Below are 27,243 nucleotides of genomic sequence, written 5' to 3'. Positions count from 1 at the left end.
TAGACTGTCATTAATGTGTGTGCTCTCAATGGGGTGAGGTTGTGCACAACGTCATTAAATGGCGCCTTTGTTTTGCAATCTCGCGGCTAGCAGCTAGCAGCTAGCTCCCCGGAGTACTGTGTACCGAAGTATTTTAACGAAATTATAGATGTCTATTGACGTACTATATGTACAGTAATCACCAGACGTGGAGTAGTTGAACTGTTCGCTGTCAGGCGAAAGTTTCTACAGAATAGGGTAAGTTAAACGTCTGATACAAACACGTTAGCTCTATGGCAAAGGCTCATGGCAAATCCATGTTGTAAAGCGAGCATAAACATCATGCAAACTGTATTTTATAGTTTATCTTTAGTCATCTAGTTCGATCCCTTGCCAATAATAGTGAGCTGAATTGCTAATGTCAACTAGCTTGCTAGCGAATGTTTCTGGCTATAAACAATGCAGTGACAAGTAGGTTATGATAGCAAAAATGTATAACTTGTGGTTAGGCTACTTGATAGCTGTTTTTATTTTCATATGGATTTATCAGTATTTATTCTTGTTTTGGGTCACATTATTTTGTCAAAGACTTTGTGAGAGTATTACTAAAATGTGTGCTCCCTCTCTTAGGAGACCCATGGAGTCTGCAGTGGAGAGTTCCCCCATTGTTACAGAAAACAAAGGCATCACACTGCCTGAAGTGGAGAGTGCATCCATTGTTTCAGAAAGCGAGAAACCTATTCTCTCTGCAGTAGAGACAGTGGAGAGTCCCTCAACCATTTCAGAAAACAAGGAACTCACACCTTCAGCAGTGAAGGACAAGGATGTCTCCATAGTTTCAGAATGCAAGAAAACTACCCCTTGTGCAGTGGAGACTAACGACAATGAGGATATCACTATTGTTTCAGAAAGCAAGAAACCCACAAAAGCACCGTCAGCAGTGGAGAATGCCTCTATCATTTCAGAAAGTTCGTCACATGAGGGCCATCGCCTGTGGATCGGTAACATCGATCCCAAAATCACAGAGTGAGTGAATCCCTGTGGCCCATGAATCCTGGGCTCACTCTCAATTAGTCTTTCTAATTGTCATTTACATCATTGTCCTTGCATTCTATCTCCTCACATCCTTGTACAATGCGTTTTTGAAAAGGTGAGGAGAGAGGATGTGAAGAATCAAGAAAAGATTGATTGAGACGGAGCACGTCTTGCTTCTTACTCCTCCCAGCCCAGTGGAGTGGCCGCTGTGACTAGCCTGTATGATTGATTAGCTATGTGTCTGTGAGGGCTGGAGAATGAGCAGATGACATTGGGCGTGTGAAAGAGAGGCACTCGGGCATGGCGACCTGTTCTGCTGAGGGGCTGCCATCATTTTTCACTCATCTGGCCTGTTTACTCTGTCAACCTGTAGCTCGCTGGCTGCTCTCTTTTGTTCAGGAGCAGGGTAGAGGAGGTGTGTGGAGGGGCAGCACAAGGTGGGATTGGCTGGTGGGCTCCTGGAAAATGTACAGCTTGCTTGGGCTGGTGTCTAGACAGGCGTTTCCTTCCAAACTACCTTCTGTTTTTCTTTAAATAACCTGGTGTACCTCCCCAATGGCAACCTATTCCCATAGTGCTCTAGACAAAAGTAGTGCACTGGATTGGGAATAGGGTACCATTTGAGATGCATGCTGCCTGGTAGAAGAAAAACAACAGAATATGCCCTCAGGCTGGTGATTGGTAGGATTCATTAGTTCACATGCACCCAGTGATTGTTGTAGCAAGACCCACTTCAGGGCTCTCCCTCAGAAAATTAGCATACAGGCATATGTCCATCCGTCTGTCTGTCTGGAGCCCAAATAAGTGGGTAATTGAGATGTGAGTTTAAAAGCTGTGCTGTAATTTCTTATTTTTTCCCCTAATGTATATTCTCGGTCAGAGATTGATTGTGGTGGTGATAAGGAGATGGGTAGGGGCTTAGTCTGCCTCCCAGATATGTGGTGGGCCCTAGTTAAATATAGGGTGCCATTTGGGACAAAGACTCAGAGCCATTGATCACTCATTTCTCTAAGAAAAGTCCAAACTGGAAGATTCCCCCAGGGCTTCTGGAGCTACAGTAGCACTAAGAAACCTGGCAGGAAATGTTTGTTTTTAAAAAAATTATTTCACCTTTATTTAACCAGGTAGGCTAGTTGAGAACAAGTTCTCATTTGCAACTGCGACCTGGCCAAGATAAAGCATAGCAGTGTGAACAGACAACACAGAGTTATACATGGAGTAAACAATTAACAAGTCAATAACACAGTAGAAAAGAAAAAAAAGAGAGTCTATATACATTGTGTGCAAAAGGCATGAGGGGGTAGGTGAATAATTACAAATTAGAAGATTAACACTGGAGTGATAAATGATCAGATGGTCATGTACAGGTAGAGATATTGGTGTGCAAAAGAGCAGAAAAGTAAATAAATAAAAAACAGTATGGGGATGGGGTAGGTAAAAATGGGTGGGCTATTTACCGATAGACTATGTACAGCTGCAGCGATCGGTTAGCTGCTCAGATAGCAGATGTTTAAAACCACCACATGGTTCCTACAACTGCTGCTAAGCTATGTTCTCTCTCTCTGTTTCTCTCGCTACCTCTCTGTTTCTCTCGCTACCTCTCTGTTTCTCTCTCTACCTCTGTTTCTCTCTTTATGCAAAAAAATATTTATTGTCTCTTGTTATTTTCCATGCGAATGAATCCAGGTCTTAATGATGTCAAACCCTCAGCACCATCACCAGTCATGCTCCCATGCCCTCCAGATCTCTGAAATGATCGAGTCTCGGACACAATGCTGAGAGATTGCTCAATTTCCCCTTTTCTCCTTGTTTTTGGAGAAACTAAGAGTGGTGGAAAAGCTCAGTTGGGAGATCATCTCAGTTTTACTAGTATCATTCCCAGGTCACAGTCTGCATTCTGTCCACACCTTTGAATGACATGGGCTGCATTTCATCCAGGTGTGCTACCTCCCGCTATCTCAGGGAGGTGCATCACAATAGCATACAGGGCACTACAGTGTGACCATTTTACTCGCATATGTGTCTAACTGTTTTGCTGTGTGACCTGGAATTATAATTTAGGAGCACCAGTGCGCCTAGAAAAAAATCGCCCAGAAGATAATGGTTGCAATGATTACTTCACTGTACTGCAGCCCCTGAGTGCCATGGAGAATACACTGAGCGCAGATTCATGACTGTTTCACCATTACTATAAAGAAAACGAGCAAAACATTTTGGGACTATGTCAACAATGGACTAATGAAACAAATTCCAAAACATAGTTTTGGGTTGTGAAAAAGGTCATTTGTTTTTGGAGAGGAAGCTGGGCTGTTGAGCAGCAGATCTGATATGAAACATGTTGTGCACCGGTCTCCAGCCACCGGCTGCCTTAGCTAAAGCAGTGTGTCTTTACAGATGGTGTCAGTCAACAGGTGACAGAAACAATGAAGAGACCGTTCAACAACATCAACACCCCGAGCCGCCTGCTCGACCCGCATGCCCAGGCAGGTTTCCCTCACACACACACAGACGACTCCACCCACTCCATTCACACAATGAGAGGGGCTGCTGCTGCAGTCTTGATTAGGCGCTGACATGTTGACCTGTCTGTCCATGCTCCATTGGGGCCCATTCACGACCAGTGATGGATCCAGCATGTGCTGTCTGAGCTGCAGGTTGTTTGTGGTACTAGACTGGGGGGGCTACAGACTGGACACAGGGCCATGCCCACACTGTGGATGCGGAAAAGATGGAAGGAAGGACCTGGCTGGGAGACATCACTACCCTCTTTAACTTACCCTTTACCAGGAAAGACCAGCTTGGAAAGACTACCTCTTTTACCTCGTGTCCACATGAGATAACCATGAAACATGACGTCTGGGTCATGAGATAACCATGAAACATGACCTCTGGGTCAAGTCAGACATTGGACCAGTGTAACGGATGGCTCACCAATCAAACGGATGTTTCGTTCTATCCTTGTCTTGCTTTTCCCCCTGTTTCTTTCTGGTGCCCAGTTTGAGAGTGAGTATTCAGATCCTCCCTTAATGACTCACTCCTCAGTCCTCAAATAGATGGCCTTAGAGTGGAGGACTTGCAAGTGCTGGGCCCTTTGTTGTTCTTTAGACATTTAACAGATGTCTTGCTTGGCTCAGCTTCATGATTTCACAGAAGAGCACCCTCAAGCAAGGAAATCACTCTTCCCCTCAGCGGACCTTTCCTCCCTTCCACCTCCCCCTTCCACCTCCCCCTACCACCTCCTCCTCCTGCCGACCGGCACGCTTTATAGCCCCCAGGAGAAGTGCATTGTGGTCTTGTTAAAGGCCAGAAGTGGTTTGTCCCCTCCCGTGGTCCTTCCCGGTGTATCAGTCCACTATCAATTCCTCAATCTGTGCCAGCAGGTCGCAGGAAGACCCACCATTCCAGCCTGCAGAGGGTGGAGTCTGGGAAAGTGAGAAATTCTCCTTGGAGAGAAATCTCCAGGGAGGCCAAGGGAAGACATTAATACATCCAGGGCTGTGGCCCAAATGGCATCATATTCCTTATATAGTGCACTATATAGAGTGGTCCCTGGACAAAGGTAGTGCACTATATAGTGAACCATTTGGGATGCAGGCCAGGACCCCCTGTACTCCCCCTCCTAGGCTAAATACCTTTCTAGGATTAAATATAACGGTGCTGGACAAAAACTATAAAAGTAACTTTGGCCCTAGCTTCTCAACATAATTCCCAGGCCGTCTCTCTGTGACTATCAAAGAAACTAAGTGATTAGTCTTCAAAAGGGAACATGTTGTGACATATCCCACTTTGGTTCTAAGCTTGAGATCAATAAATACCTGATGTTAGACCTAGGCTAATGTTAGACTTAGGCTAATGCCTGACCTGAGGCTCTATTGCACTGTGAGGAATTCAACATCTGCCAATGTACAGGGAACTGCCAAAATAATGGAAACACTTGAGTAAATGAGGGATACAAAGTGTATTGAAAGAGTATTCCACACAGGTGTGGCTCCTGAGTCAATTAACATCCCATTAGGGTCATGTATGAAGATGCTGGGCAGGCCATTGTTTTGGCTACCATGGCTATGCCCCCATAGGATGACAATGCCCCCATCCACAGGGCACAAGTGGTAACTGAATGGTTTGATGAGCAGAAAAACTCTGCAAACCATAAGCCATGGCTGTCACAGTCACCACATCTCACACCAATTGAACACTTATGGGAGATTCTGGAGCAGCACCTGAGACAGAGTTTTCCATCAACAAAACACCAAATTATGGAATTTCTTGTGGAAGAATGTTGTTGCGTCCCTCCAATAGAGTTCCAGACACGTGTAGAATCTATCTCTGCTTCTTTCTAGGAGCAAAGACTTACAATTAAAAATTAAAAAATATTCAGTGCAAAACATGAAAATGACATCAGTTTGACTGGTTGTAAGGAAATAGAAACCTGTGTAAACGACCCAACATGTTTCTGATTAGATTTCAGTTCAGCTTGGATGCATATTTAATGTCGTTGAAATACTATCAGCTTTTATGATGCTGATAAATATAGCACCTCTACAGACGGTATCTAACTGACCATTCACATTCTCTCAAGATACTGAAATAAATCAATCATATTTCTCCACTCCTGTTCCCCAGTAAAAATGTAGCCTACATTTGGTGTATCATTTTAGTGCAAGAAACGTTTAATTCTGCAGGAATTAATGTTAAGGCAATGTGAGAGGTTATAGACCTACAGTCAGAGTCCAGATTTCAGTGTCCATTTTACCCATCTGAACAGCAGGCTACAGTTCCCTTGACTTGTCATTGGCCTATTTGAATTCTGATCTTGTGACTGTTGAATTTGTATAGCACTTCACAATCATCACACATAACATAACCGACACTGCTATCATCCTCTTACCACTTCACCAACTCTTTCCCAAATGTCTGTTCTGGCTCTCCCTTCTCTTTACTGACAAACCCTTAACCAACAATGCAGTTCAAGAAATAGAGTTAAGAAAATATTTACTAAATAAAGTCAAAAGTAACCCAATAAAATAACAAGGCTATATATAGGGTTACCGGTACCAAGTCAATGTGCTGGGGTACAGGTTAGTCGTGGTAATTTGTACATGTAGGTAGGGGTAAAGTGATAGATAATAAACAGCGAGTAGCAGCAGTGTAAAAACAAGGAGGGGGTCAATGTAAATAGTCTGGTGGCCATTTGATTAATTTTTCAGCAGTCTTATGGCTTGGGGGTAGAAGCCTTTAAGGAGCCTTTTGGACCTAGACTTGGCATTCCGGTACCACTTGCCGTGCGGTAGCAGAGAGAGCAGTCTATGACTTGGGTGACTGGAGTCATTGACAATTGTTTGGGCCTTCCTCTGACACCGCCTTGTATATAGGTCCTGGATGGCAGGAAGCTTGGCCCCAGTGATGTACTGGGCCGTACGCACTACCCTCTGTAGCACCCTATGGTCGGATGCCGCCATACCAGATGGTGACGCAACTAGTCAGGATGGTCTCGATGGTGCAGCTGTAGAACTTTTTGAGGATCTGGGGAGCCATGCCAAATATTTTAGGGGGAAAAGGTGTTGTCGTGTCCTCTTCACTACTGTCGTGGTGTGTTTGGACCATGATAGTTTGTTGGAGAATTGGACAACAAGGAACTTGAAAATCTCAAGCCGCTCCACTACAGCCCTGTCGGTGTGAATGGAGATGTGTTCGGCCCTCCTTTTCCTGTAGTCCATAATCAGCTCCTTTGTCTTGCTCACATTAAGGGAGAGGTTGTTGTCCTGGCACCACACTGGCAGGTTTCTGACCTCCCTATAGGCTGTCTCATCGTTGTCGGTGATCAGGCGTCAGCAAACTTTATGATGATGTTGGAGTCATGCTTAGCCACGGATTAGTGTGTCAACGGAGAGTACAGGAGGGGACTGAGCACCCACCCCTGAGGGGCCCCCATGTTGAGGATCAGCGTGGCAGATGTTGTTACCTACCCTTACCACCTGGGGGCGGCCTATCAGGAAGTCCAGGATCCAGTTGCAGAGGAAGGTGTTTAGTCCCAGGGTCCTTAGCTTAGTGATGAACTTTGAGGGCACTATGGTGTTGAAGGCTGAGCTGTAGTCAATGAATAGCATTATCACATAGGTGTTCCTTTTGTCCAGGTGGGAAAGGGAAGTGTGGAGTGCGATTGAGATTGCATGATCTGTTGGGGCAGTATGCGAATTGGAGTGGGTCTAGGTTTTCCAGGATGATGGTGTTGAAGTGAGCCATGACCAGTCTTTCAAAGCACTTCATGGCTACCGACGTGAGTGCTACAGAGCGGTAGTTATTTAGGTAGGTTACCTTCGCTTTCTTCGGCACAATGTCTCTATGGTGGTCTGCTTGAAACATGTAGGTATTACAGACTCGGTCAGGGAGAGGTTGAAAATATCACTGAAGACACCACTTACCAGTTGGTCTAACAAAACAGTCCTGTAGCGTAGCATTCACAAGAATAATAAATGAATGATAGATGAGTGACAGATGAATGGTAGATGAATGATGGATTAATGGTAGATTAATGATGCATTAATTATGGATTAATGATTTTTTTCAAGGCATTGCTATATTTTTATTCAATCCAAACAATATTCCCTTGACCCACCCGCCCAGCTGATATAACCCCGAGGGCTGTTTGTGAGTCAACCCTTGCATCACAAATGACTATGACACAACGACTACCCGTTTTAGAGTGAGGATTCCATGAGAGATAATGAATATAAAGGTTATATTATGACTGTATGACAAGGTAACCTTTCTATTCATGATCTGGTCATGCCCAGTCTACGCTGGAGATGCTGTTATAATGACCCCCGTGAATGAGTAGCGTGCAGCACAGACTCGTGACGTGCATGGACAGTGATATTTGGCTTGGATAACAGAGAAAATACACTCTCCTACGCACAGACTGCATGCTAGGCTGCCCACTAATACAGACAGTCGACATGGACATATGAAATTGTCTGCATCTTGTTCAGACTGCTCCTCCCCCATTTATATTACAGCTTGGACTAGACATACAGTATATCCTTTACTGTTTTCTTAACTTCTCTCTCTGTTCTAGGCTACTGTAGGGATGTTTGAGAGAACTCTCATAATCACTTCTACTTAAAGGGATAATCCACCCTGTAAACCACTACTTCCTATGATTAACAGTGTTAAAAAATTTAAAATAACACTAATATGTGAAAATATATATTTTTTTACAAATATAACATTTTGTTATATCAAGGATGCTAGAAAAATCGTTATGGAAATCTGTTGAGGCTCAAGTTGACAAGACCCACAATGTCTCTCTCTGGGCTGGCTAGCTCACTAGCTAGCAAACGTAGCTACACACAATAATATCAATGTCAGCATGTGAAGTCGCTAGTTGGCGGTAAAATTGCCGTAAACAAACTTCACTATCAATTTAGGAGTCTATCCCACCGAGTTCAGCTTGCAGTTGGTCTCTTATCCAGAGCCAGTTCAGCTTACAGTTGGTCTCTTGCCTAGAGCCAGTTCAGCTTACAGTTGGTCTCTTGCCTAGAGCCAGTTCAGCTTACAGTTGGTCTCTTGCCTAGAGCCAGTTCAGCTTACAGTTGGTCTCTTGCCTAGAGCCAGTTCAGCTTACAGTTGGTCTCTTGCCTAGAGCCAGTTCAGCTTACAGTTGGTCTCTTGTCCAGAGCCAGTTCAGCTTACAGTTGGTCTCTTGCCTAGAGCCAGTTCAGCTTACAGTTGGTCTCTTGTCCAGAGCCAGTTCAGCTTACAGTTGGTCTCTTGCCTAGAGCCAGTTCAGCTTACAGTTGGTCTCTTGCCCAGAGCCAGTTCAGCTTACAGTTGGTCTCTTGCCTAGAGCCAGTTCAGCTTACAGTTGGTCTCTTGCCCAGAGCCAGTTCAGCTTACAGTTGGTCTCTTGCCTAGAGCCAGTTCAGCTTACAGTTGGTCTCTTGCCCAGAGCCATTTCAACTTGCAGTTGGTCTCTTGCCCAGAGCCATTTCAACTTGCAGTTGGTCTCTTGCCCAGAGCCAGTTCAACTTGCAGTTGGTCTCTTGCCCAGAGCCAGTTCAGCTTGCAGTTGGTCTCTTGCCCAGAGCCAGTTCAGCTTACAGTTGGTCTCTTGCCCAGAGCCATTTCAACTTGCAGTTGGTCTCTTGCCCAGAGCCATTTCAACTTGCAGTTGGTCTCTTGCCCAGAGCCATTTCAACTTGCAGTTGGTCTCTTGCCCAGAGCCAGTTCAGCTTGCAGTTGGTCTTTTGCCCAGAGCGAGTGCAGCACTACGTTTTATTTCATCCACTGATACAACATAAGCTTTTGCCAAATTGACAGTTTCATGATTTTTATTTCTGGGGTATGGATTATCCCTTTAAACGTCAGTGTGTAGGCTGTGTAGAATGTATGTACAGTCGTGGCCAAAAGTTTTGAGAATGACACAAATATTAATTTCCACAAAGTCTGCTGCCTCAGTTTGTATGGTGGCAATTTGCATATATTCCAGAATGTTATGAAGAGTGATCAGATGAATTGCAATTAATTGCAAAGTCCCTCTTTGCCATGCAAATGAACTGAATCCCCAAAAAACATTTCCACTGCATTTCAGCCCTGCCACAATAGGACCAGATGACATCATGTCAGTGATTCTCTTGTTAACACAGGTGTGAGTGTTGACAAGGACAAGGCTGGAGATCACTCTGTCATGCTGATTGAGTTCGAATAACAGACTGGAAGCTTCAAAAGGAGGGTGGTGCTTGGAATCATTTTTCTTCCTCTGTCAGCCATGGTTACCTGCAAGGAAACACGTGCCGTCATCATTGCTTTGCACAAAAAGGGCTTCAGAGGGAAGGATATTGCTGCCAGTAAGATTTCACCTAAATCAACCATTTATTGGATCATCAAGAACTTCAAGGAGAGCGGTTCAATTGTTGTGAAGAAGACTTCAGGGCGCCCAAGAAAGTCCAGCAAGCGCCAGGACCGTCTCCTAAAGTTGATTCAGCTGCAGGATCGGGGCACCACCAGTACAGAGCTTTCTCAGGAATGGCAGCAGGCAGGTGAGAGTGCATCTGCATGTACAGTGAGGCAAAGACTTTTGGAGGATGGCCTGGTGTCAAGAAGGGCAGCAAAGAAGCCACTTCTCTCCAGGAAAATTCTGCAAAAGGTAGAGGGATTGGACTGCTGAGGACTGGGGTAAAGTCATTTTCTCTGAATCCCCTTTCCGATTGTTTGGGGCATCCGGAAAAAAGCTTGTCCGGAGAAGACAAGTTGAGTGCTACCATCAGTCGTGTGTCATGCCAACAGTAAAACATCCTGAGACCATTCATGTGTGGGGTTGCTTCTCAGCCAAGGGAGCGGACCCACTCACAATTTTGATTAAGAACACAGCCATGAGAGAGCAACTTCTCCCAACCATCCAGGAACAGTTTGGTGACGAACAATGCCTTTTCCAGCATGATGGAGCAACTTGTCATAAGGCAAAGTGATAACTAAGTGGCTTGGGGAACAAAACATCGATATGTTGGGTCCATGGCCAGGAAACTCCCCAGACCTTAATCCCATTGAGAACTTGTGGTCAATCCTCAAGAGGCGGGTGGACAAACAAAACCCCACAAATTCTGACAAACTCCAAGCATTGATTATGCAAGAATGGGCTGCCATCAGTCAGGATGTCCCAGAAGTTAATTGACAGCATGCCAGGGCGGATTGCAGAGGTCTTGAAAAAGAATGGTCCACACTGCAAATATTGACTCTTTACATCAACTTCATGTAATTGTCAATAAAAGCCTTTAACAGTTCTGAAATGCTTGTAATTATACTTCAGTGTAACATCTGACAAAAATATCTAAAGACACTGAAGCAGCAAACTTTGGAAATTAATATTTGTGTCATTCTCAAAACTTTTGGCCACGACTGTAGGCCGTAATCTTCTTACAATGTTGAGACTCTTCTGTCTGGAGGCCCTCTGTATCACTGGTACAATTGTTAGCCATGTTTATGGCTAATGAATCCAATTAGTCTATTGAGTCGTACAAGGCCGGGCTGGTCTAGTACAGCATGTGCCACTGTAGAGGACTCCTAGCCTAACGTGTTCACAATGAGGCTATAGTCTAGACCTTCTCACAGTCAGATGGTCAAACAATTAATATTCAATTCTTGCTATCTGGGATCCTTGTGATGTACCAACTCTGACGTTACCACATTAAAGTTGAAATGTTTAAGATAAGGGTTATGGTAGGGGTTAAGCTGAGGGTTATTGTAAGGGTAGGGGTTAGGGTTATGTTAAGGGTAGGGGTTAGGGTTAAGTTTAGGGTTATGGTAAGGGTAGGGGTTAAGGTTAGGGATGTCCGAACGGGATAGCACTAACCATTCATATTATTAATGGTTCCTGGATGTTAGTGAGAATGAATCCCATTGCTAATAACATTTCCCACGAATTCTATAGGTTACAGCACCATGCCAGCTAGCCTAATGCACGCAGTAGTGGATGTTTTTCTTGAATTAGAGTCTGTTGGGAATTCAGGCTTCCTCTGTTTTATTTTGTCATTGTCCTGCTGCCGTATCCTCTGCATTGTGTGGATATAAGATTTACTGTGCCTAAAAAGGTGTTAAGAGACCTGTCATTCTAATCAGGGTCAGCTGACCGGTGTTATGCCTAATATACTGTAGTTATGTTACATGGGTGGATGATGTATATGTTAAGAATAGAATAGCACAGTCTGTGACAAAGGAACATTAACCAATGATGTTATCATGTTCTTAGTTGATAGTAGACATTCATAAGGCATATAGGCCTGTATTGAGAATGACATTCATGTGTTTGGAGATTACAAAATGGTACTTTAAAGTGACTTATATATCTAAGTACTTTGAAACAGCAAATCAAAACTGAGAGACATGATTTTTTGGGGGGGGACATTTGAGTAATTTAGCAGATGCTCTTATCCAGACCGACTTACAGAGCCATTAGGGTTAAGTGCCTTGCTCAAGAGCACATTGACAGATTTTTCACCAATTCACCTTGGGGATTCGAACCAGCAAACGTTTGGTTACTGGCCCAATGCTCTAACCGCAGTATTGTTTGTGTGTTTTTCTCCCTCCCTCCCTGTACAGGTACCACCTGGTGAAGCTGCTGGAGAGGTTTGGGAAGGTGAAACAGTTTGACTTCCTGTTCCACAAGTCTGGACCAATGGAAGGCCAGCCCCGAGGATACTGCTTCGTTAACTTCCACACCAAAGAGGTACAACACCAAACCAACCATTTCACATCTTTCAATTCCAAGAAAAGATTAGCTCACAAACATGAAATGTTAGTGCTAGTCAAAAGCTATAGACGGCATAGACAAGAGGCACGATATAGCCGACCATTTCCCATCTCTCCCCGTGAAAATATTGTTTCAAACTTAATAGGGCTCCACCAACGGTAAGATGGAGATCTCTTGTTTAGTGTGATGGGAGGCAGTCCCCTGGCTGTTATTCAGAGGAACTATGTGTATTAGCCTCATACACACACACAGACACATCATCATCAGCCATTATTGTCTCTGTTGTCATCACTCTATGAAAAGGAATGATGATATAATGATTTGTGTAAGAGGTCTTGGATAAGAGTGTCTGCTAAGTGACTACAATGTAATGATACTGACCTAGTTTCGGATGGGGGAAATTATGATTTTCATGAGGATCAAACACGTACTCTTTTTCCAATCTCCAGGAAGCAGAGCGGGCGATCCATTGTCTAAATGGGAAGCTGGCCCTCTCCAAGAAGCTGGTGGTGCGCTGGGCACACGCACAGGTAAAGGTAAGGGTCCCTCTCTGAAACCTCTTGCCTTTACACACACACACGCATACGCATGTCCAGTGATTCATTGTGGCTTCCTCAGTTAGGGTGCAAGGCTAGCCCAATACAGGTCATTAAGTTGTACAGAGTTAGCCTGTATGTTAGCGTCCTGCATGCAACTGTGTTTGCCTGTGGTCTGGTCAGTGGTGTGACTGTTTTTGGGTACTGCACTGTGGCAGCATGTAGGACATTAGCTGAAAGGCAGTAGTGTAGGACGTTAGCTGAAAGGCAGTAGTGTAGGACGTTAGCTGAAAGGCAGTAGTGTAGGACGTTAGCTGAAAGGCAGTAGTGTAGGACAATAGCTGAAAGGCAGTAGTGTAGGACAATAGCTGAAAGGCAGTAGTGTAGGACAATAGCTGAAAGGCAGTAGTGTAGGACAATAGCTGAAAGGCAGTAGTGTAGGACAATAGCTGAAAGGCAGTAGTGTAGGACAATAGCTGAAAGGCAGTAGTGTAGGACAATAGCTGAAAGGCAGTAGTGTAGGACAATAGCTGAAAGGCAGTAGTGTAGGACAATAGCTGAAAGGCAGTAGTGTAGGACAATAGCTGAAAGGCAGTAGTGTAGGACATTAGCTGAAAGGCAGTAGTGTAGGACATTAGCTGAAAGGCAGTAGTGTAGGACATTAGCTGAAAGGCAGTAGTGTAGGACATTAGCTGAAAGGCAGTAGTGTAGGACATTAGCTGAAAGGCAGTAGTGTAGGACATTAGCTGAAAGGCAGTAGTGTAGGACAATAGCTGAAAGGCAGTAGTGTAGGACATTAGCTGAAAGGCAGTAGTGTAGGACATTAGCTGAAAGGTAGTAGTGTAGATCATTAGCTGAAAGGCAGTCGTGTAGCCAGCCAGTCCGTCAGTACCTCCTAGGCCGGGCCAGGGGTGATCTCTTGGACTCCAGCGACCCTGGTCTTTCCCTAACAATAGACAGCTGCCGTGTGGACTAAGGAAATCCTGTATAGTCCCAAATCACACCCCTTCTGTGCACACCCTGTCCCCTGTCTCCCACTCCTTGGACAACAACAATTCTGTGTCCACACACACATAAGATAGATCAATCAAAAAAAGGAAAGTAACTGGTATGTTTCCATATTTATTTATTTTATTTTATCTTTATTTAACTAGGCAAGTCAGTTAAGAACAAATTCTTATTTACAATGACGGCCTAGGAACTGTGGGTTAACTGTCTTGTTCAGGGGCAGAATGACAGATTTTTACCTTGTCAACTCGGGGATTCGATCTAGCAACCTTTCCGTTACTAGTCCAACGCGCTAACCACTAGGCTACCTGCCAACATGGCATCCATATGCCATCCACATGCCATCCATTTACCCTTCTAAAACTGACTATCCTACCGATCCTCAACTTCGGCGATGTTATTTACAAAATAGCCTCCAATACCCTACTCAGCAAACTGGATGCAGTCTATCACAGTGCCATCCGTTTTGTCACCAAAGCCCCATATACCACCCACCACTGCGACCTGTATGCTCTAGTCAGCTGGCCCTCGCTACATATTCGTCGGCATACCAGCTGGCTCCCGGTCATCTATAAGTCTATGCTAGGTAAAGCTCCACCTTATCTCAGCTCACTGGTCGTGATAACAACACCCACCCATAGCACGCGCTCCAGCAGGTATATCTCACTGGTCATCCCCAAAGCCAACACCTCCTTTGGCCGCCTTTCCTTCCAGTTCTCTACTGCCAGTGACTGGAACGAATTGCAAAAATCGCTGAAGCTGGAGGCTTATATTTCCCTCACTAACTTTAAACATCACATATCTGAGCAGCTAACCGATCGCTGCAGCTGTACATAGCCCATCTAAATAGCCCACCCAACTACCTACCTTATCCCCATATTGTTTTTATTTTCTTTTCTGCTCATTTGCACACCAGTATTTATACTTGCACATCCTCATCTGCTCATCTATCACTCCAGTGTTAATTTGTTAAATTGTAATTACTTCGCTACTATGGCCTATTTATTGCCTACCTCCTCACGCCATTTGCACACATTGTATATAGACTTTCTTTTTTTTCCATTGTGTTATTGGCTGTACACTTATTTATTCCATGTGTAACTCTGTGTTGTGGTTGTTGTGTCGCACTGCTTTACTTTATCTTGGCCAGGTCGCAGTTGTAAATGAGAACTTGTTCTCAACTAGCCTACCTGGTTAAATAAAGGTGAAACATACAGTCGTGGCCAAAAGTTTTGAGAATGACCCAAATATTAATTTTCACAGTCTGCTTCCTCAGTTTGTATGATGGCAATTTGCATATACTACAGAATGTTATGAAGAGTGATCAGATGAATTGCAATTAATTGCAAAGTCCCTCTTTGCCATGCAAATGAACTGAATCTCCAAAAAACATTTCCACTGCATTTCAGCCCTGCCACAAAAGGACAGGCTGACATCATGTCAGTGATTCTCTCATTAACACAGATGTGAGTGTTGACGAGGACAAGGCTTGAGATCACTCTGTCATGCTGATTGAGTACGAATAACAGACTGGAAGCTTCAAAAGGAGGGTGGTGCTTGGAATCATTGTTATTCCTCTGTCAACCATGTACCTGCAAGGAAACATGTGCCGTCATCATTGCTTTGCACAAAAAGGGCTTCAGAGGGAAGGATATTGCTGCCAGTAAGATTTCACCTAAATCACAGACTGATATTCTGCAAAAGGTACAGGGATTGGACTGCTGAGGACTGGGGTAAAGTCATTTTCTCTGAATCCCCTTTCCGATTGTTTGGGGCATCCGGAAAAATGCTTGTCCGGAGAAGACAAGTTGAGTGATACCATCAGTCGTGTGTCATGCCAACAGTAAAACATCCTGAGACCATTCATGTGTGGGGTTGCTTCTCAGCCAAGGGAGTGGGCTCACTCACAATTTTGATTAAGAACACAGCCATGAGAGAGCAACTTCTCCCAACCATCCAGGAACAGTTTGGTGACGAACAATGCCTTTTCCAGCATGATGGAGCAACTTGCCATAAGGCAAAGGTGATAACTAAGTGGCTTGGGGAACAAAACATTGATATTTTGGGTCCATGGCCAGGAAACTTCCCAGACCTTAATCCCATTGAGAACTTGTGGTCAATCCTCAAGAGGCGGGTGGACAAACAAAACCCCACAAATTCTGACAAACTCCAAGCATTGATTATGCAAGAATGGGCTGCCATCAGTCAGGATGTGGCCCAGAAGTTAATTGACAGCATGCCAGGGCGGATTGCAGAGGTCTTGAAAAAGAAGGGTCAACACTGCAAATATTGACTCTTTACATCAACTTCATGTAATTGTCAATAAAAGCCTTTGACACTTATGAATTGCTTGTAAATATACTTCAGTATTCCATAGTAACATCTGACAAATATCTAAAGACACTGAAGCAGCAAATTTTGTGGAAATTAATATTTGTCATTCTCAAAACTTTTGGCCACGACTGTACACTTAAAACTTGTTTTTCAACCACTCCACAAATTTCTTGTTAACCAACTATAGTTTTGCCAAGTCGGTTAGGACATCTACTTTGTGCATGACACAAGTCATTTTTCCATCAAATCAAATTTTATTTGTCACATACACATGGTTAGCAGATGTTAATGCGAGTGTAGCGAAATGCTTGTGCTTCTAGTTCCGACAATGAAGTAATAACCAACGAGTAATCTAACCTAACAATTCCACAACTACCTTATACACACAAGTGTAAAGGGATAAAGAATATGTACATAAAGATATATGAATGAGTGATGGTACAGAACGGCATAGGCAAGATGCAGTAGATGGTATCGAGTACAGTATATACATATGAGATGAGTAATGTATGGTATGTAAACATTATATAAAGTGGCATTGTTTAAAGTGGCTAGTGATGCATTTTTTACATCAATTTCCATTATTAAAGTGGCTGGAGTTGAGTCAGTATGTTGGCAGCAGCCACTCAATGTTAGTGGTGGCTGTTTAACAGTCTGTTGGCCTTGAGATGGAAGCTGTTTTTCAGTTTCTCTGTCCCTGCTTTGATGCACCTGTACTGACCTCGCCTTCTGGATAATAGCGGGGTGAACAGGCAATGGCTCGGGTGGTTGTTGTCCTTGATGATCTTTATGGCCTTCCTGTGACATCGGGTGGTGTAGGTGTCCTGGAGGGCAGGTAGTTTGCCCCCGGTGATGCGTTGTGCAGACCTCACTACCCTCTGGAGAGCCTTACGGTTGTGGGCGGAGCAGTTGCCGTACCAGGCGGTGATACAGCCCGACAGGATGCTCTCGATTGTGCATCTGTAGAAGTTTGTGAGTGCTTTTGGTGACAAGACGAATTTCTTCAGCCTCCTGAGGTTGAAGAGGCGCTGCTGCGCCTTCTTTACAACACTGTCTGTGTGGGTGGACCAATTCAGTTTGTTCGTGATGTGTATGCCGAGGAACTTAAAACTTACTACCCTCTCCACTACTGTCCCGTCGATGTGGATAGGGGGCGGCTCCCTCTGCTGTTTCCTGAAGTCCACGATCATCTCCTTTGTTTTGTTGACGTTGAGTGTGAGGTTATTTTCCTGACACCACACTCCGAGGGCCCTCACCTCCTCCCTGTAGGCCGTCTCATCGTTGTTGGTAATCAAGCCTACCACTGTAGTGTCGTCCGCAAACTTGATGATTGAGTTGGAGGCGTGCATGGCCATGCAGTCGTGGGTGAACAGGGAGTACAGGAGAGGGCTCAGAACACACCCTTGTGGGGCCCCAGTATTGAGGATCAGCGGGGTGGAGATGTTGTTACCTACACTCACCACCTGGGGGCGGCCCGTCAGGAAGTCCAGTACCCATTTGCACAGGGCGGGGTCGAGACCCAGGGTCCCGAGCTTGATGACGAGTTTGGAGGGTACTATGGCATTAAATGCTGAGCTGTAGTCGATGAACAGCATTCTCACATAGGTATTCCTCTTGTCCAGATGGGTTAGGGCAGTGTGCAGTGTGGTTGTGATTGCGTCGTCTGTGGACCTATTGGTGCGGTAAGCAAATTGGAGTGGGTCTCGGGTGTCAGGTAGGGTGGAGGTGATATGGTCCTTGACTAGTCTCTCAAAGCACTTCATGATGACGGAAGTGAGTGTAGTCGTTTAGCTCATTTACCTTAGCTTTCTTGGGAACAGGAACAATGGTGACCCTCTTGAAGCATGTGGGGACAGCAGACTGGGATAAGGATTGATTGAATATGTCCGTAAACACACCAGCCAGCTGGTCTGCGCATGCTCTGAGGACGCGGCTGGGAATGCCGTCTGGGCCTGCAGCCTTGCGAGGGTTAACACGTTTAAATGTTTTACTCGCGTCGGCTGCAGTGAAGGAGAGTCTGCAGGTTTTGTTTACAGACAGATCATTTCACTTTTAATTCACTGTATCACAATTCCAGTTGGTCAGAAGTTTACATACACTAAGCTGAATGTGCCTTTAAACAGCTTGGAAAATTCCAGAAATTGTGTCATGGCTATAGAAGCTTCTGATACGCTAATTGACATAATTTGAGTAAATTGGAGGTGTACCTGTGGATGTATTTCAAGGCCTACCTTCAAACTCAGTGCCTCTTTGCTTGACATCATGGGAAAATCAAAAGAAAAAAATTGTAGACCTCCACAAGTCTGGTTCATCCTTGGGAGCAATTTCCAAACGCTTGAAGGTACCACGTTCATCTGTACAAACAATAATACGCAAGTATAAACACCATGGGACCACGCAACCGTCATACCACTCTGGAAGGAGACGTGTTCTGTCTCCTAGAGATCAATGTACTTTGATATAAAAAGTGTAAGTCAATCCCAGAACAACAGCAAAGGACCTTGTGAAGATGCTGGAGGAAACAGGTACAAAAGTACCTATATCCACAGTAAAACGAGTCCTATATCGACATAACCTGAAAGGCCGCTCAGCAAAGAAGAAGCCACTGCTCCAAAACCGCCATATAAAAAGCCAGACTACAGTTTGCAACTGCACATGGGGACAAAGATCACACTTTTTGGAGAAATGTTCTCTGGTCTGATGAAACAAAAATAGAACTGTTTGGCCATAATGACCATCGTTATGTTTGGAGGAAAAAGGGGGAGGCTTGCAAGCCGATGAATACCATCCCAACCATGAAGCACGGGTGTGGCAGGGTAGCCTAGTGGTTAGAGCGTTGGACTAGTAACCGGAAGGTTGCACGTTCAACCCCCCGACCTGACAAGGTACAAATCTGTCGTTCTGCCCCTGAACAGGCAGTAAACTCACTGTTCCCAGGCCGTCATTGAAAATAAGAATTTGTTCTTAACTGACTTGCCTAGTTAAATAAAGGTAACATTTTTAAAAAATGTTGTGGGGGTGCTTTGCTGCAGGAGGGACTGGTGCACTTCACAAAATAGATGGCATCATGAGGAAAGAAAATTATGTGGATATATTGAAGCAACATCTCAAGACATCAGTCAGAAAGTTAAAGCTTGGTTGCAAATGGGTCTTCCAAATGGACAATGACCTCAAGCATACTTCCAAAGTTGTGGCAAAATGGCTTAAGGACAACAAAGTCAAGGTATTGGAGTGGCCATCACAAAGCCCTGACCTCAATCCCATAGAAAATGTGTGGGCAGAACTGAAAAAGCGTTTGTGTGCAAGGAGGCCTACAATCCTGACTCAGTTACACCAGCTCAGTCGGGTGAATGTTGGCCCATTCCTCCTAATTTATTGTGGGAAGCTTGTGGAAGGCTTCCCGAAACGTTTGACCCAAGTTAAACAATTTAAAGGCAATGCAATTTAAAGGCAATGCTACCAAATACTATTTGAGTGTATGTGAACTTCTGACCCCCTGGGAATGTGATGAAAGAAATAACATCTTAAATAAATAATTCTCTCTACTATTATTCTGACATTTCACATTCTTAAAATGAAGTGGTGATCCTAACTGACCTAAAACAGGGAACTAGGATTAAATATCAGGAATTGTGGATAACTGAGTTTAAATGTATTTGGCTAAGGTGTATGTAAACTTCCGACTTCAACTGTATATGCCAACCATATGCCATCAATATGCAATCTATACACCATCCATATGCCATCTATATGCCATCTATACGCCATCTATACGCCATCCATATGCCATCTATACACCATCTATACACCATCCATACGCCATCCATACGCCATCTATACACCATCAATATGCCATCTATACACCATCTATATGCCATCTATACACCATCTATATGCCATCTATACACCATCTATATGCCATCTATACACCATCAATATGCCATCTATACACCATCCATATGCCATCAATATGCCATCTATACACCATCAATATGCCATCAATATACCATCAATACGCCATCAATATGCCATCTATACACCATCCATATGCCATCAATATGCCATCTATACACCATCAATATGCCATCTATACACCATACATATGCCATCTATACACCATCAATATGCCATCTATACACCATCCATATGCCATCAATATGCCATCTATACACCATCAATATGCCATCAATATACCATCAATACGCCATCAATATGCCATCTATACACCATCTATATGCCATCTATATACCATCTATATACGCCATCAATATGCCATCTATACACCATCCATATGCCATCCATATGCCATCTATACACCATCAATATGCCATCTATACACCATACATATGCCATCTATACACCATACATATGCCATCTATACACCATCAATATGCCATCTATACACCATCAATATGCCATCTATACACCATCAATATGCCATCAATATACCATCAATACGCCATCAATATGCCATCTATACACCATCCATATGCCATCTAAATACCATCAATACGCCATCAATATGCCATCTATACACCATCCATATGCCATCAATATGCCATCTATACACCATCAATATGCCATCTATACACCACCAATATGCCATCTATACACCATCAATATGCCATCTATACACCATACATATGCCATCTATACACCATCAATATGCCATCTATACACCATCAATATGCCATCAATATACCATCAATACGCCATCAATATGCCATCTATACACCATCTATATGCCATCTATATACCATCTATATACGCCATCAATATGCCATCTATACACCATCCATATGCCATCCATATACCATCAATACACCATCCATACACCATCCATATGCCATCCATATACCATCAATATGCCATCTATACACCATCCATATGCCATCAATATGCCATCCATATACCATCAATATACCATGTCTGACTCAGAGAGCCATTCTGAGTAGAACCTTTCTAACATGATGGTCAAGTAATGGTCCTTCAACGATCTAGTCTATTGATTCAACGATATAGTCTATTGATTCAAGGATACAGTCTATTGATTTGTATGCAATTGCTGTTCCTTGTGATTGTCATGATCTCTCTTTGTCTTGTCAAGTCACCTTGACCAAGGCCATGTACTGGAGATCCCCTTCAGCTTTGTCTTTAACCAAGGGATCATTTTATTTTTCCATATTTATTTTACTGATTGTCTCATCTCTGAGCCTGACCTCTGAACCTGTGTACTTACAGATAATGGAGGGAAGAGACACTAATCTAAATCATCTGAAGATAGAAATATGAGACTGATCACACATGCAGAACATAGACCTGTGGCCCTTGTCTATCCGGAACATATAGGATACATTCTAATCGAAGGACTTGCCAAATAGAAGGGAGTATTTGAGGTTCATGGTCATAAATGTATGTCCATTGTCTATTATGACTAGTGTGTTCGGTAGTCTGGCGTGAGAAACAATTATGGGTGTGTGTTTACATTCAATGTAATCCTTATTTCTATGTTACGTTGAGGAATAAAGGTTTTCATTCATCCATACTGGATCAGAAAGCTAACTTGTGCTTTTTGAAACCAGGACATGAACTGATTACTGAACCTGGTAAGTCTGATATGAGTCATTTCTGGTATACTGAAGTGTGTGTTGTGGTTCTTCTCTCCACAGGCTCACATTGCATCAGTCACGTGGGTGAAGTTGAGGGGTGGTTTTGAGAGGAATTAAAACACAGTTCTATTGCTGTGCCTTTCAGCTTCCCCACAATGCCTGTGGATTTGACCAAAAACAACACCAGACAAACAGTGACACACTACCTGCCTGGTCCATGGTGCGACTGAGCTAAACGGGCTCCACTCTGGTTACCTGGTCCAACCATGGTGCGACAGTAAGCTAGCCCACCCCGAAGCTCTGCTCCCTATCTCTGTGGTTACCAGTCCAGGCTCTGCTCTGCTCAGCAGCTATGTCATGTGGGAGGAAGTTGCAGTTCATTCTCTAAAACCTCTCCTCATATCTCATAATTATTTCATCACTTTAATCACAAGTCTCACAGGTGTCCTAGCTTCTTTTTTTTGTCCATCTCTCTCTTTGTTTCTCTGTCTCTGTATTTCTCTCTCTCTCTATTTCTTTGACTCTCTGTCTGTCTGTCTGTCTGTCTGTCTGTCTGTCTGTCTGTCTGTCTGTCTGTCTGTCTGTCTGTCTGTCTGTCTGTCTGTCTGTCTGTCTGTCTGTCTGTCTGTCTGTCTGTCTCTCTGTCTGTCTGTCTGTCTGTCTGTCTGTCTGTGTCTGTCTGTCTGTCTCTCTGTGTCTGTCTGTCTCTGTCTGTCTGTCTCTGTCTGTTTCTCTGTCTGTCTGTCTGTCTGTCTCTGTCTGTCTCGTCTTCCAGAGGTTTGAGGGTTTCGAGGGGATAAGAATGGTCCTGCCAGCCTAGTCATCTTGCAGTGCAGTCTGTCAGTCTCAGGTCTGTCTCTCTGTCTGTTTGTCTTGTCTTTGTCTGACTCTGTCTTCATGCTTCTGTCCTTTCCTACAGTATGTTTTGTCTGTCTGTCTGTCTCATTAGGGTGTGTATGAGTCTGATTAACATCTGTCTGTCTGTTCTGTCTGTCTACAGAACCTGTTCTCCCAGGCAGTCTGTCTCTCTGTCTCTCTGTCTCTCTGTCTCTCTGTCTCTCTGTCTCTCTGTCTCTCTGTCTCTCTGTCTCAGTATTTTCTCCAACTCTGTCTCTGTTCTCTGTCTCTGTCTCTGTCTCTGTCTCTGTCTCTGTCTCTGTCTCTGAATATCTCAAATTGTGGAGAAAATCTCTCTCATTCTGTTTCTATTTTCTCTGTCTCTCTCTCTCTGTCCTCTCTCTCTGTCTCTCTGTCTCTGTCTGTCTGTCTGTCTGTCTCTTCTCTCTAGACCTGTCTCTGTCTGTCTTTTCTCTCTCTGTCTCTGTCTGTCTCTCTCTCTGTCTCTGTCTGTCTCGCTCTCCTCTCTGTCTCTGTCTGTCTCGCTCTCCCTCTCTGTCTCTGTCTGTCTCGCTCTCTCTGTCTCTGTCTGTCTCGCTCTCCCTCTCTGTCTCTGTCTGTCTCTGTCTGTCTCTGTCTGTCTCTGTCTGTCTCTCTCTCTGTGTCTGTCTGTCTCTCTCTCTGTGTCTCTCTGTCTCTCTCTGGCTGTCTCTGTCTCTGTTTCTCTCTGTCTCTGTCTGTCTCTGTCTCTCTCTGTCTCGCTCTTCCAGAGGTTTGAGGGTTTCCGAGGGGATAAGAATGGTCCTGCCAGCCTAGTGCCATCTTGCAGTGCAGAGCTAGACTTACCAACCAGTCTCAGGTCTGTCCAATCTCTGTCTCTTTGACCCTCTTCCTCTTTCTCTGACTCTCTCCCTTCATGCTTCACACACCCTCCTTTCCTACAGTATACATGTTTTAGAAGCTTATGAATTACGGTATGATAGACCTCATTAGGGTGTGTATGAGACTAACCCATGATTAACATCTAAAAGTCAAATTTCATGTTAGTGGGCCTCCCAAGTGGCACAGTATCACTACAGAACCTGGTTCAATCCCAGGCAGTGCTACAACCGGGCGTCCCATAGGGCGGCGCACAATTGGCCCAGCGTCGTTAGGGGAGGGTTTGGCCGAGGGGGGTGGGGTGCTTTACTTGGCTCATCGCGCTCTAGCGACTCCTTGTTGCGGGCCGGGGGCCTGCAGGCTGACTTTGGTCGTCAGTATTTTCTCCAACACATTGGTAAGGCTGGCTTCCAGGTTAAGCGGGCGGGTGTTAAGAGGCATAGTTTGCGCGTCATGTTTCGGAGGAAGCATATGACTCGACCTTCGCCTCTCCCAAGCCCGTTGGGGAGTGATGAAACAAGATCGTAATTGGATCGCAATTGAATATCACCAAATTGTGGAGAAAATGGAGGTAAAATACAAAAAAAAAACATTTTGGTTTAGTATTTTAATTGCTTGACAAGGAAGTCCCTTTTGAAAGGAGCCGTTATAAAAACAAATGGCCTCTTAGCTCTAATTCATACTATTAGAGTTATTACTGAAACAACCATGTCTAAGATGGACTTTTAGGAAGAGTCCTTAGGAATGTATTTTACTGTAAACTTCAAAAACACTCTTACCAACCATAGACCTGTTGTCAGTGTGGAGGAAGTGATGAAAGATAAACACGTAGTTTCCTTTTTCCCCCTCCTCCCCCCACACTCTCTAGTTTGCTTCCCCACTTACTCACTCTCCTCACAATCACTCTCTCCCTCTCTCTATAACGCTCTCCACAGTCACTCTCTCCCTCTCTCTATAACGCTCTCCTCACAGTCACTTTCTCCCTCTCTCTATAACGCTCTCCTTCTCAGTCACTCTCTCTCTTCCCCTCTCTCCTGTACAAAGTACAAGTGCGACGATCATTGCGATTGAGGCCAAGCCTCAGATGATGGAGAACCCAGATGGAGAGGAGTACCAAGGCCACTCAACCTACATGTACAACAAGCCCCCAGAGAAGAAACACCTACAGCCCTAGAGCAGACCCTTCTGCAAGTTCAGGAGATGACACAAATGAGATGGAGACAGACCATCCAACACCTAGGCTCGAACAATTCCGGTAACTTTCCCAAAATGTCCAGGTTTTGCAGAAATCCCAGCTTGAAGATTCCCAGTATCAGAAGGGAATAGGCCGGAAATCCAGAATCCTCCAACCAGAATTTGTGGGAAATCTGGTAATTTTGGTAAAGTTACTGGAATTTTAGTAAAGTTACCGGAATTGTGGTGAAGTTACTGGAATTTTAGTCAAGTTACTGGAATTGTGAATATTGTCTAACTGTTAAGTTATTATTCCACTTTGGCACTCAGGCTACTTCCACTAGTCTGTTTGGACTATCATGTTTGGCTTGGTAATGACTGCAGTTGGCAAGAGCACAAACAGATCTGGGACCAGGCTACAGTGGGAGAGGTCAGGCCACCAAACCAAAACCTCTGTACTGTATGGCTTCAGGTTTGGACAGACAGCACGACAAGCCATTTGACAGGTGAAATCCTCACACTGTCTGCTTTATTTTGAGCTAGTGTGTATTCTTACTTGGGAGAGGAGGGATTTTTTATTTGAGTTGTTTTTCTAATCTTATTTTCAATATATTATATGATGTGTACAATATCACACCTTCAATTTATCTTACTGTTGTTTATTTTTGTCATTGTAATGTTTAATTTCTCTCTTTGCTGTTTAGTGTTGGGAGTTTGACATTATTAGCCTTAATAATTACCAATTTTCCTGGGCACGTCGTCACAAAGCGTCTCAGAGAAGGAGTGCTGATCTAGGATCAGGTCCCTTCTCTTATTCATTATGATTATGATGTAGAAGGGAAGCCTAGATCAGCACTCCTACACTGAGATGCTTTGTGAATATGGGCCCTGATTTAGTGGATCATATAATGTTTCCTATACATGCTCAGTCTGAGTCCCTTATTCAGCATGTTATATTGGTCTGTAGTCACAAAAGGGAAGATATGGCATACAATTGTGTCATTTGAAAACTGAGTAGTTGTCACCTTTCTGTGTTTCTTGTGATCAAAAGTCATGAAAATGTATTTAATTCATGTTTGTTTGAGTGTGATTTGATGGCAACTTTGTACAATTGGAACTATTTTTATACATGCTATGACACCCAGTAAACCAAGAAACTACATTGTCACTCAACTCATGCATGGTTCCTTCATTAAATAGTCGTTTTATTTATTTATTATATATATATATATTATTTATTTGTTTGTTTGTTTGTTCTCCTTTTGAGTTCAATGTTATGCCCATATGTTTCTGTATTGTAGCCTACTTGTTGTTTTTGGAAGTGTTTACAGGGCTGTTTTATTCATCCCATAATTTGTAGATCTGCCAAATGGTTAGAAGAATCTGGTACTACTAGAGTATGAGATTTCCATCGCTATTTACCACTCCTCATCAATGTTGTGCACAGTAGCTCTATCCTCAATGAGGTTTTAATGTAATACCAGTCCTCAGTATAGTCTCGTCAAAAAACGCGAATTTGATTTTCTTCAATCACGAAATGAGTCACTTGATATCCCATTTTTGTGCTGCCTCACTGCACTCCCATTTAAATGTGTTGCAGGCAGCTGAAATGTAGGTGTCTGTTTGATGCCCATGTGAATGGCGCGTGATAACTCTGCCTGCAGCCTGAATGGTAAGAAACGGACATGATTCATTTAGCGATCAAGACCTGTGAGATCATTTCATTCAAACGTAATGAATTACCAGACTGGATCAGTTATTAGGCTTTGCTTTAAAAAAAAATTGTAAAAATAAATGTACAGTGAAATTATAGCTAAACCCTGATGATCGAAACAGCTTTGGTAACATCTTAAACTCTTGGTGCTCATTTTGAACGCCTTCATTGCGGTGATGTCCATGACAGTGGCAGATTTACCGCCAATATTCCAGATACGCGCTGTTCTCAAACTGGTCAGCCTTGGTCTGTATATTGTCCTGATTATCGATCATTTCAAGCATGTATACATTAACTATAAGGCTAGTTGGTATTTTTAAATACTTGATGCTGCAGGGCTGTGTTCCATTGAAGTCTTTTTCATAGCTAAACAAAGCATCTACAGATTCGCCCTCAATATATTATTAGATTATTGGATTAAAAAGCCTATATATTTGGGGTGAGAATGAGATGTCATGTCTATTTATTTTGTGTCAAATTTACAATAGATCCTCTTGCAGAATCAAACATGTACGTTTAGTTTAATCTTTTTCTGATCAGCGATAATAAATGAACCCCTATGATAACAATAATAATCATTTTAAAAAGCAACTCATTTAATAATAAATGTATGTCTCGTTTGAAATCTTATGTCTATTTAGTCTCACAAACTCCAAGAATGCAATAGAATAAATGTATAACATGAATAATTAAACCTTAACTATTTACGGTGCATAATTGTGTTTTTAATTTTGCAAAATGAAAAACAATGATTCGATGAAGTGCTATGTTTCTCAAGACTATCCACTTTTAAATAAGTTTACAACAAATATTTAATTAAATCATCTCCAGACAGACATGGATCACTTGATCTTGTGATCAAGGGTCATGCATGTATTGCATTCATATTTGTGT

The 27,243-nt window shown here is 43.5% G+C and overlaps 1 protein-coding gene across 12 annotated transcripts; it reads left to right on the top strand.

Moving 5' to 3' along the window:
• The first annotated feature begins 38 nt into the window (after positions 1–38).
• On the top strand, positions 39–27,061 carry LOC112257397 (polyadenylate-binding protein 1). 12 transcript variants are annotated; one of them, XM_042326569.1, is made up of 7 exons: positions 39–237; positions 610–1,005; positions 12,109–12,235; positions 12,709–12,795; positions 21,892–22,015; positions 23,354–23,442; positions 24,507–27,061. In XM_042326569.1, the coding sequence occupies exons 2-5, from the start codon at positions 617–619 to the stop codon at positions 21,979–21,981; spliced, it is 693 nt and encodes a 230-aa protein (XP_042182503.1). In that variant the 5' UTR covers positions 39–237; positions 610–616; the 3' UTR covers positions 21,982–22,015; positions 23,354–23,442; positions 24,507–27,061. The 12 variants fall into 12 exon arrangements, with proteins under 12 accessions (XP_042182503.1, XP_042182502.1, XP_042182504.1 ...); XM_042326568.1 differs by having other exon boundaries at positions 21,892–22,023; XM_042326570.1 differs by lacking the exon at positions 23,354–23,442 and having other exon boundaries at positions 12,709–12,789; positions 24,331–27,061.
• Positions 27,062–27,243: the final 182 nt, after the last annotated feature.

Source organism: Oncorhynchus tshawytscha, linkage group LG09, assembly GCF_018296145.1.
Source record: "Oncorhynchus tshawytscha isolate Ot180627B linkage group LG09, Otsh_v2.0, whole genome shotgun sequence".
In the NCBI taxonomy this organism is placed as follows: domain Eukaryota; kingdom Metazoa; phylum Chordata; class Actinopteri; order Salmoniformes; family Salmonidae; genus Oncorhynchus; species Oncorhynchus tshawytscha.
Note: the sequence above shows the minus strand (reverse complement) of the source record. Positions and strands in the feature narration are given on the sequence as shown.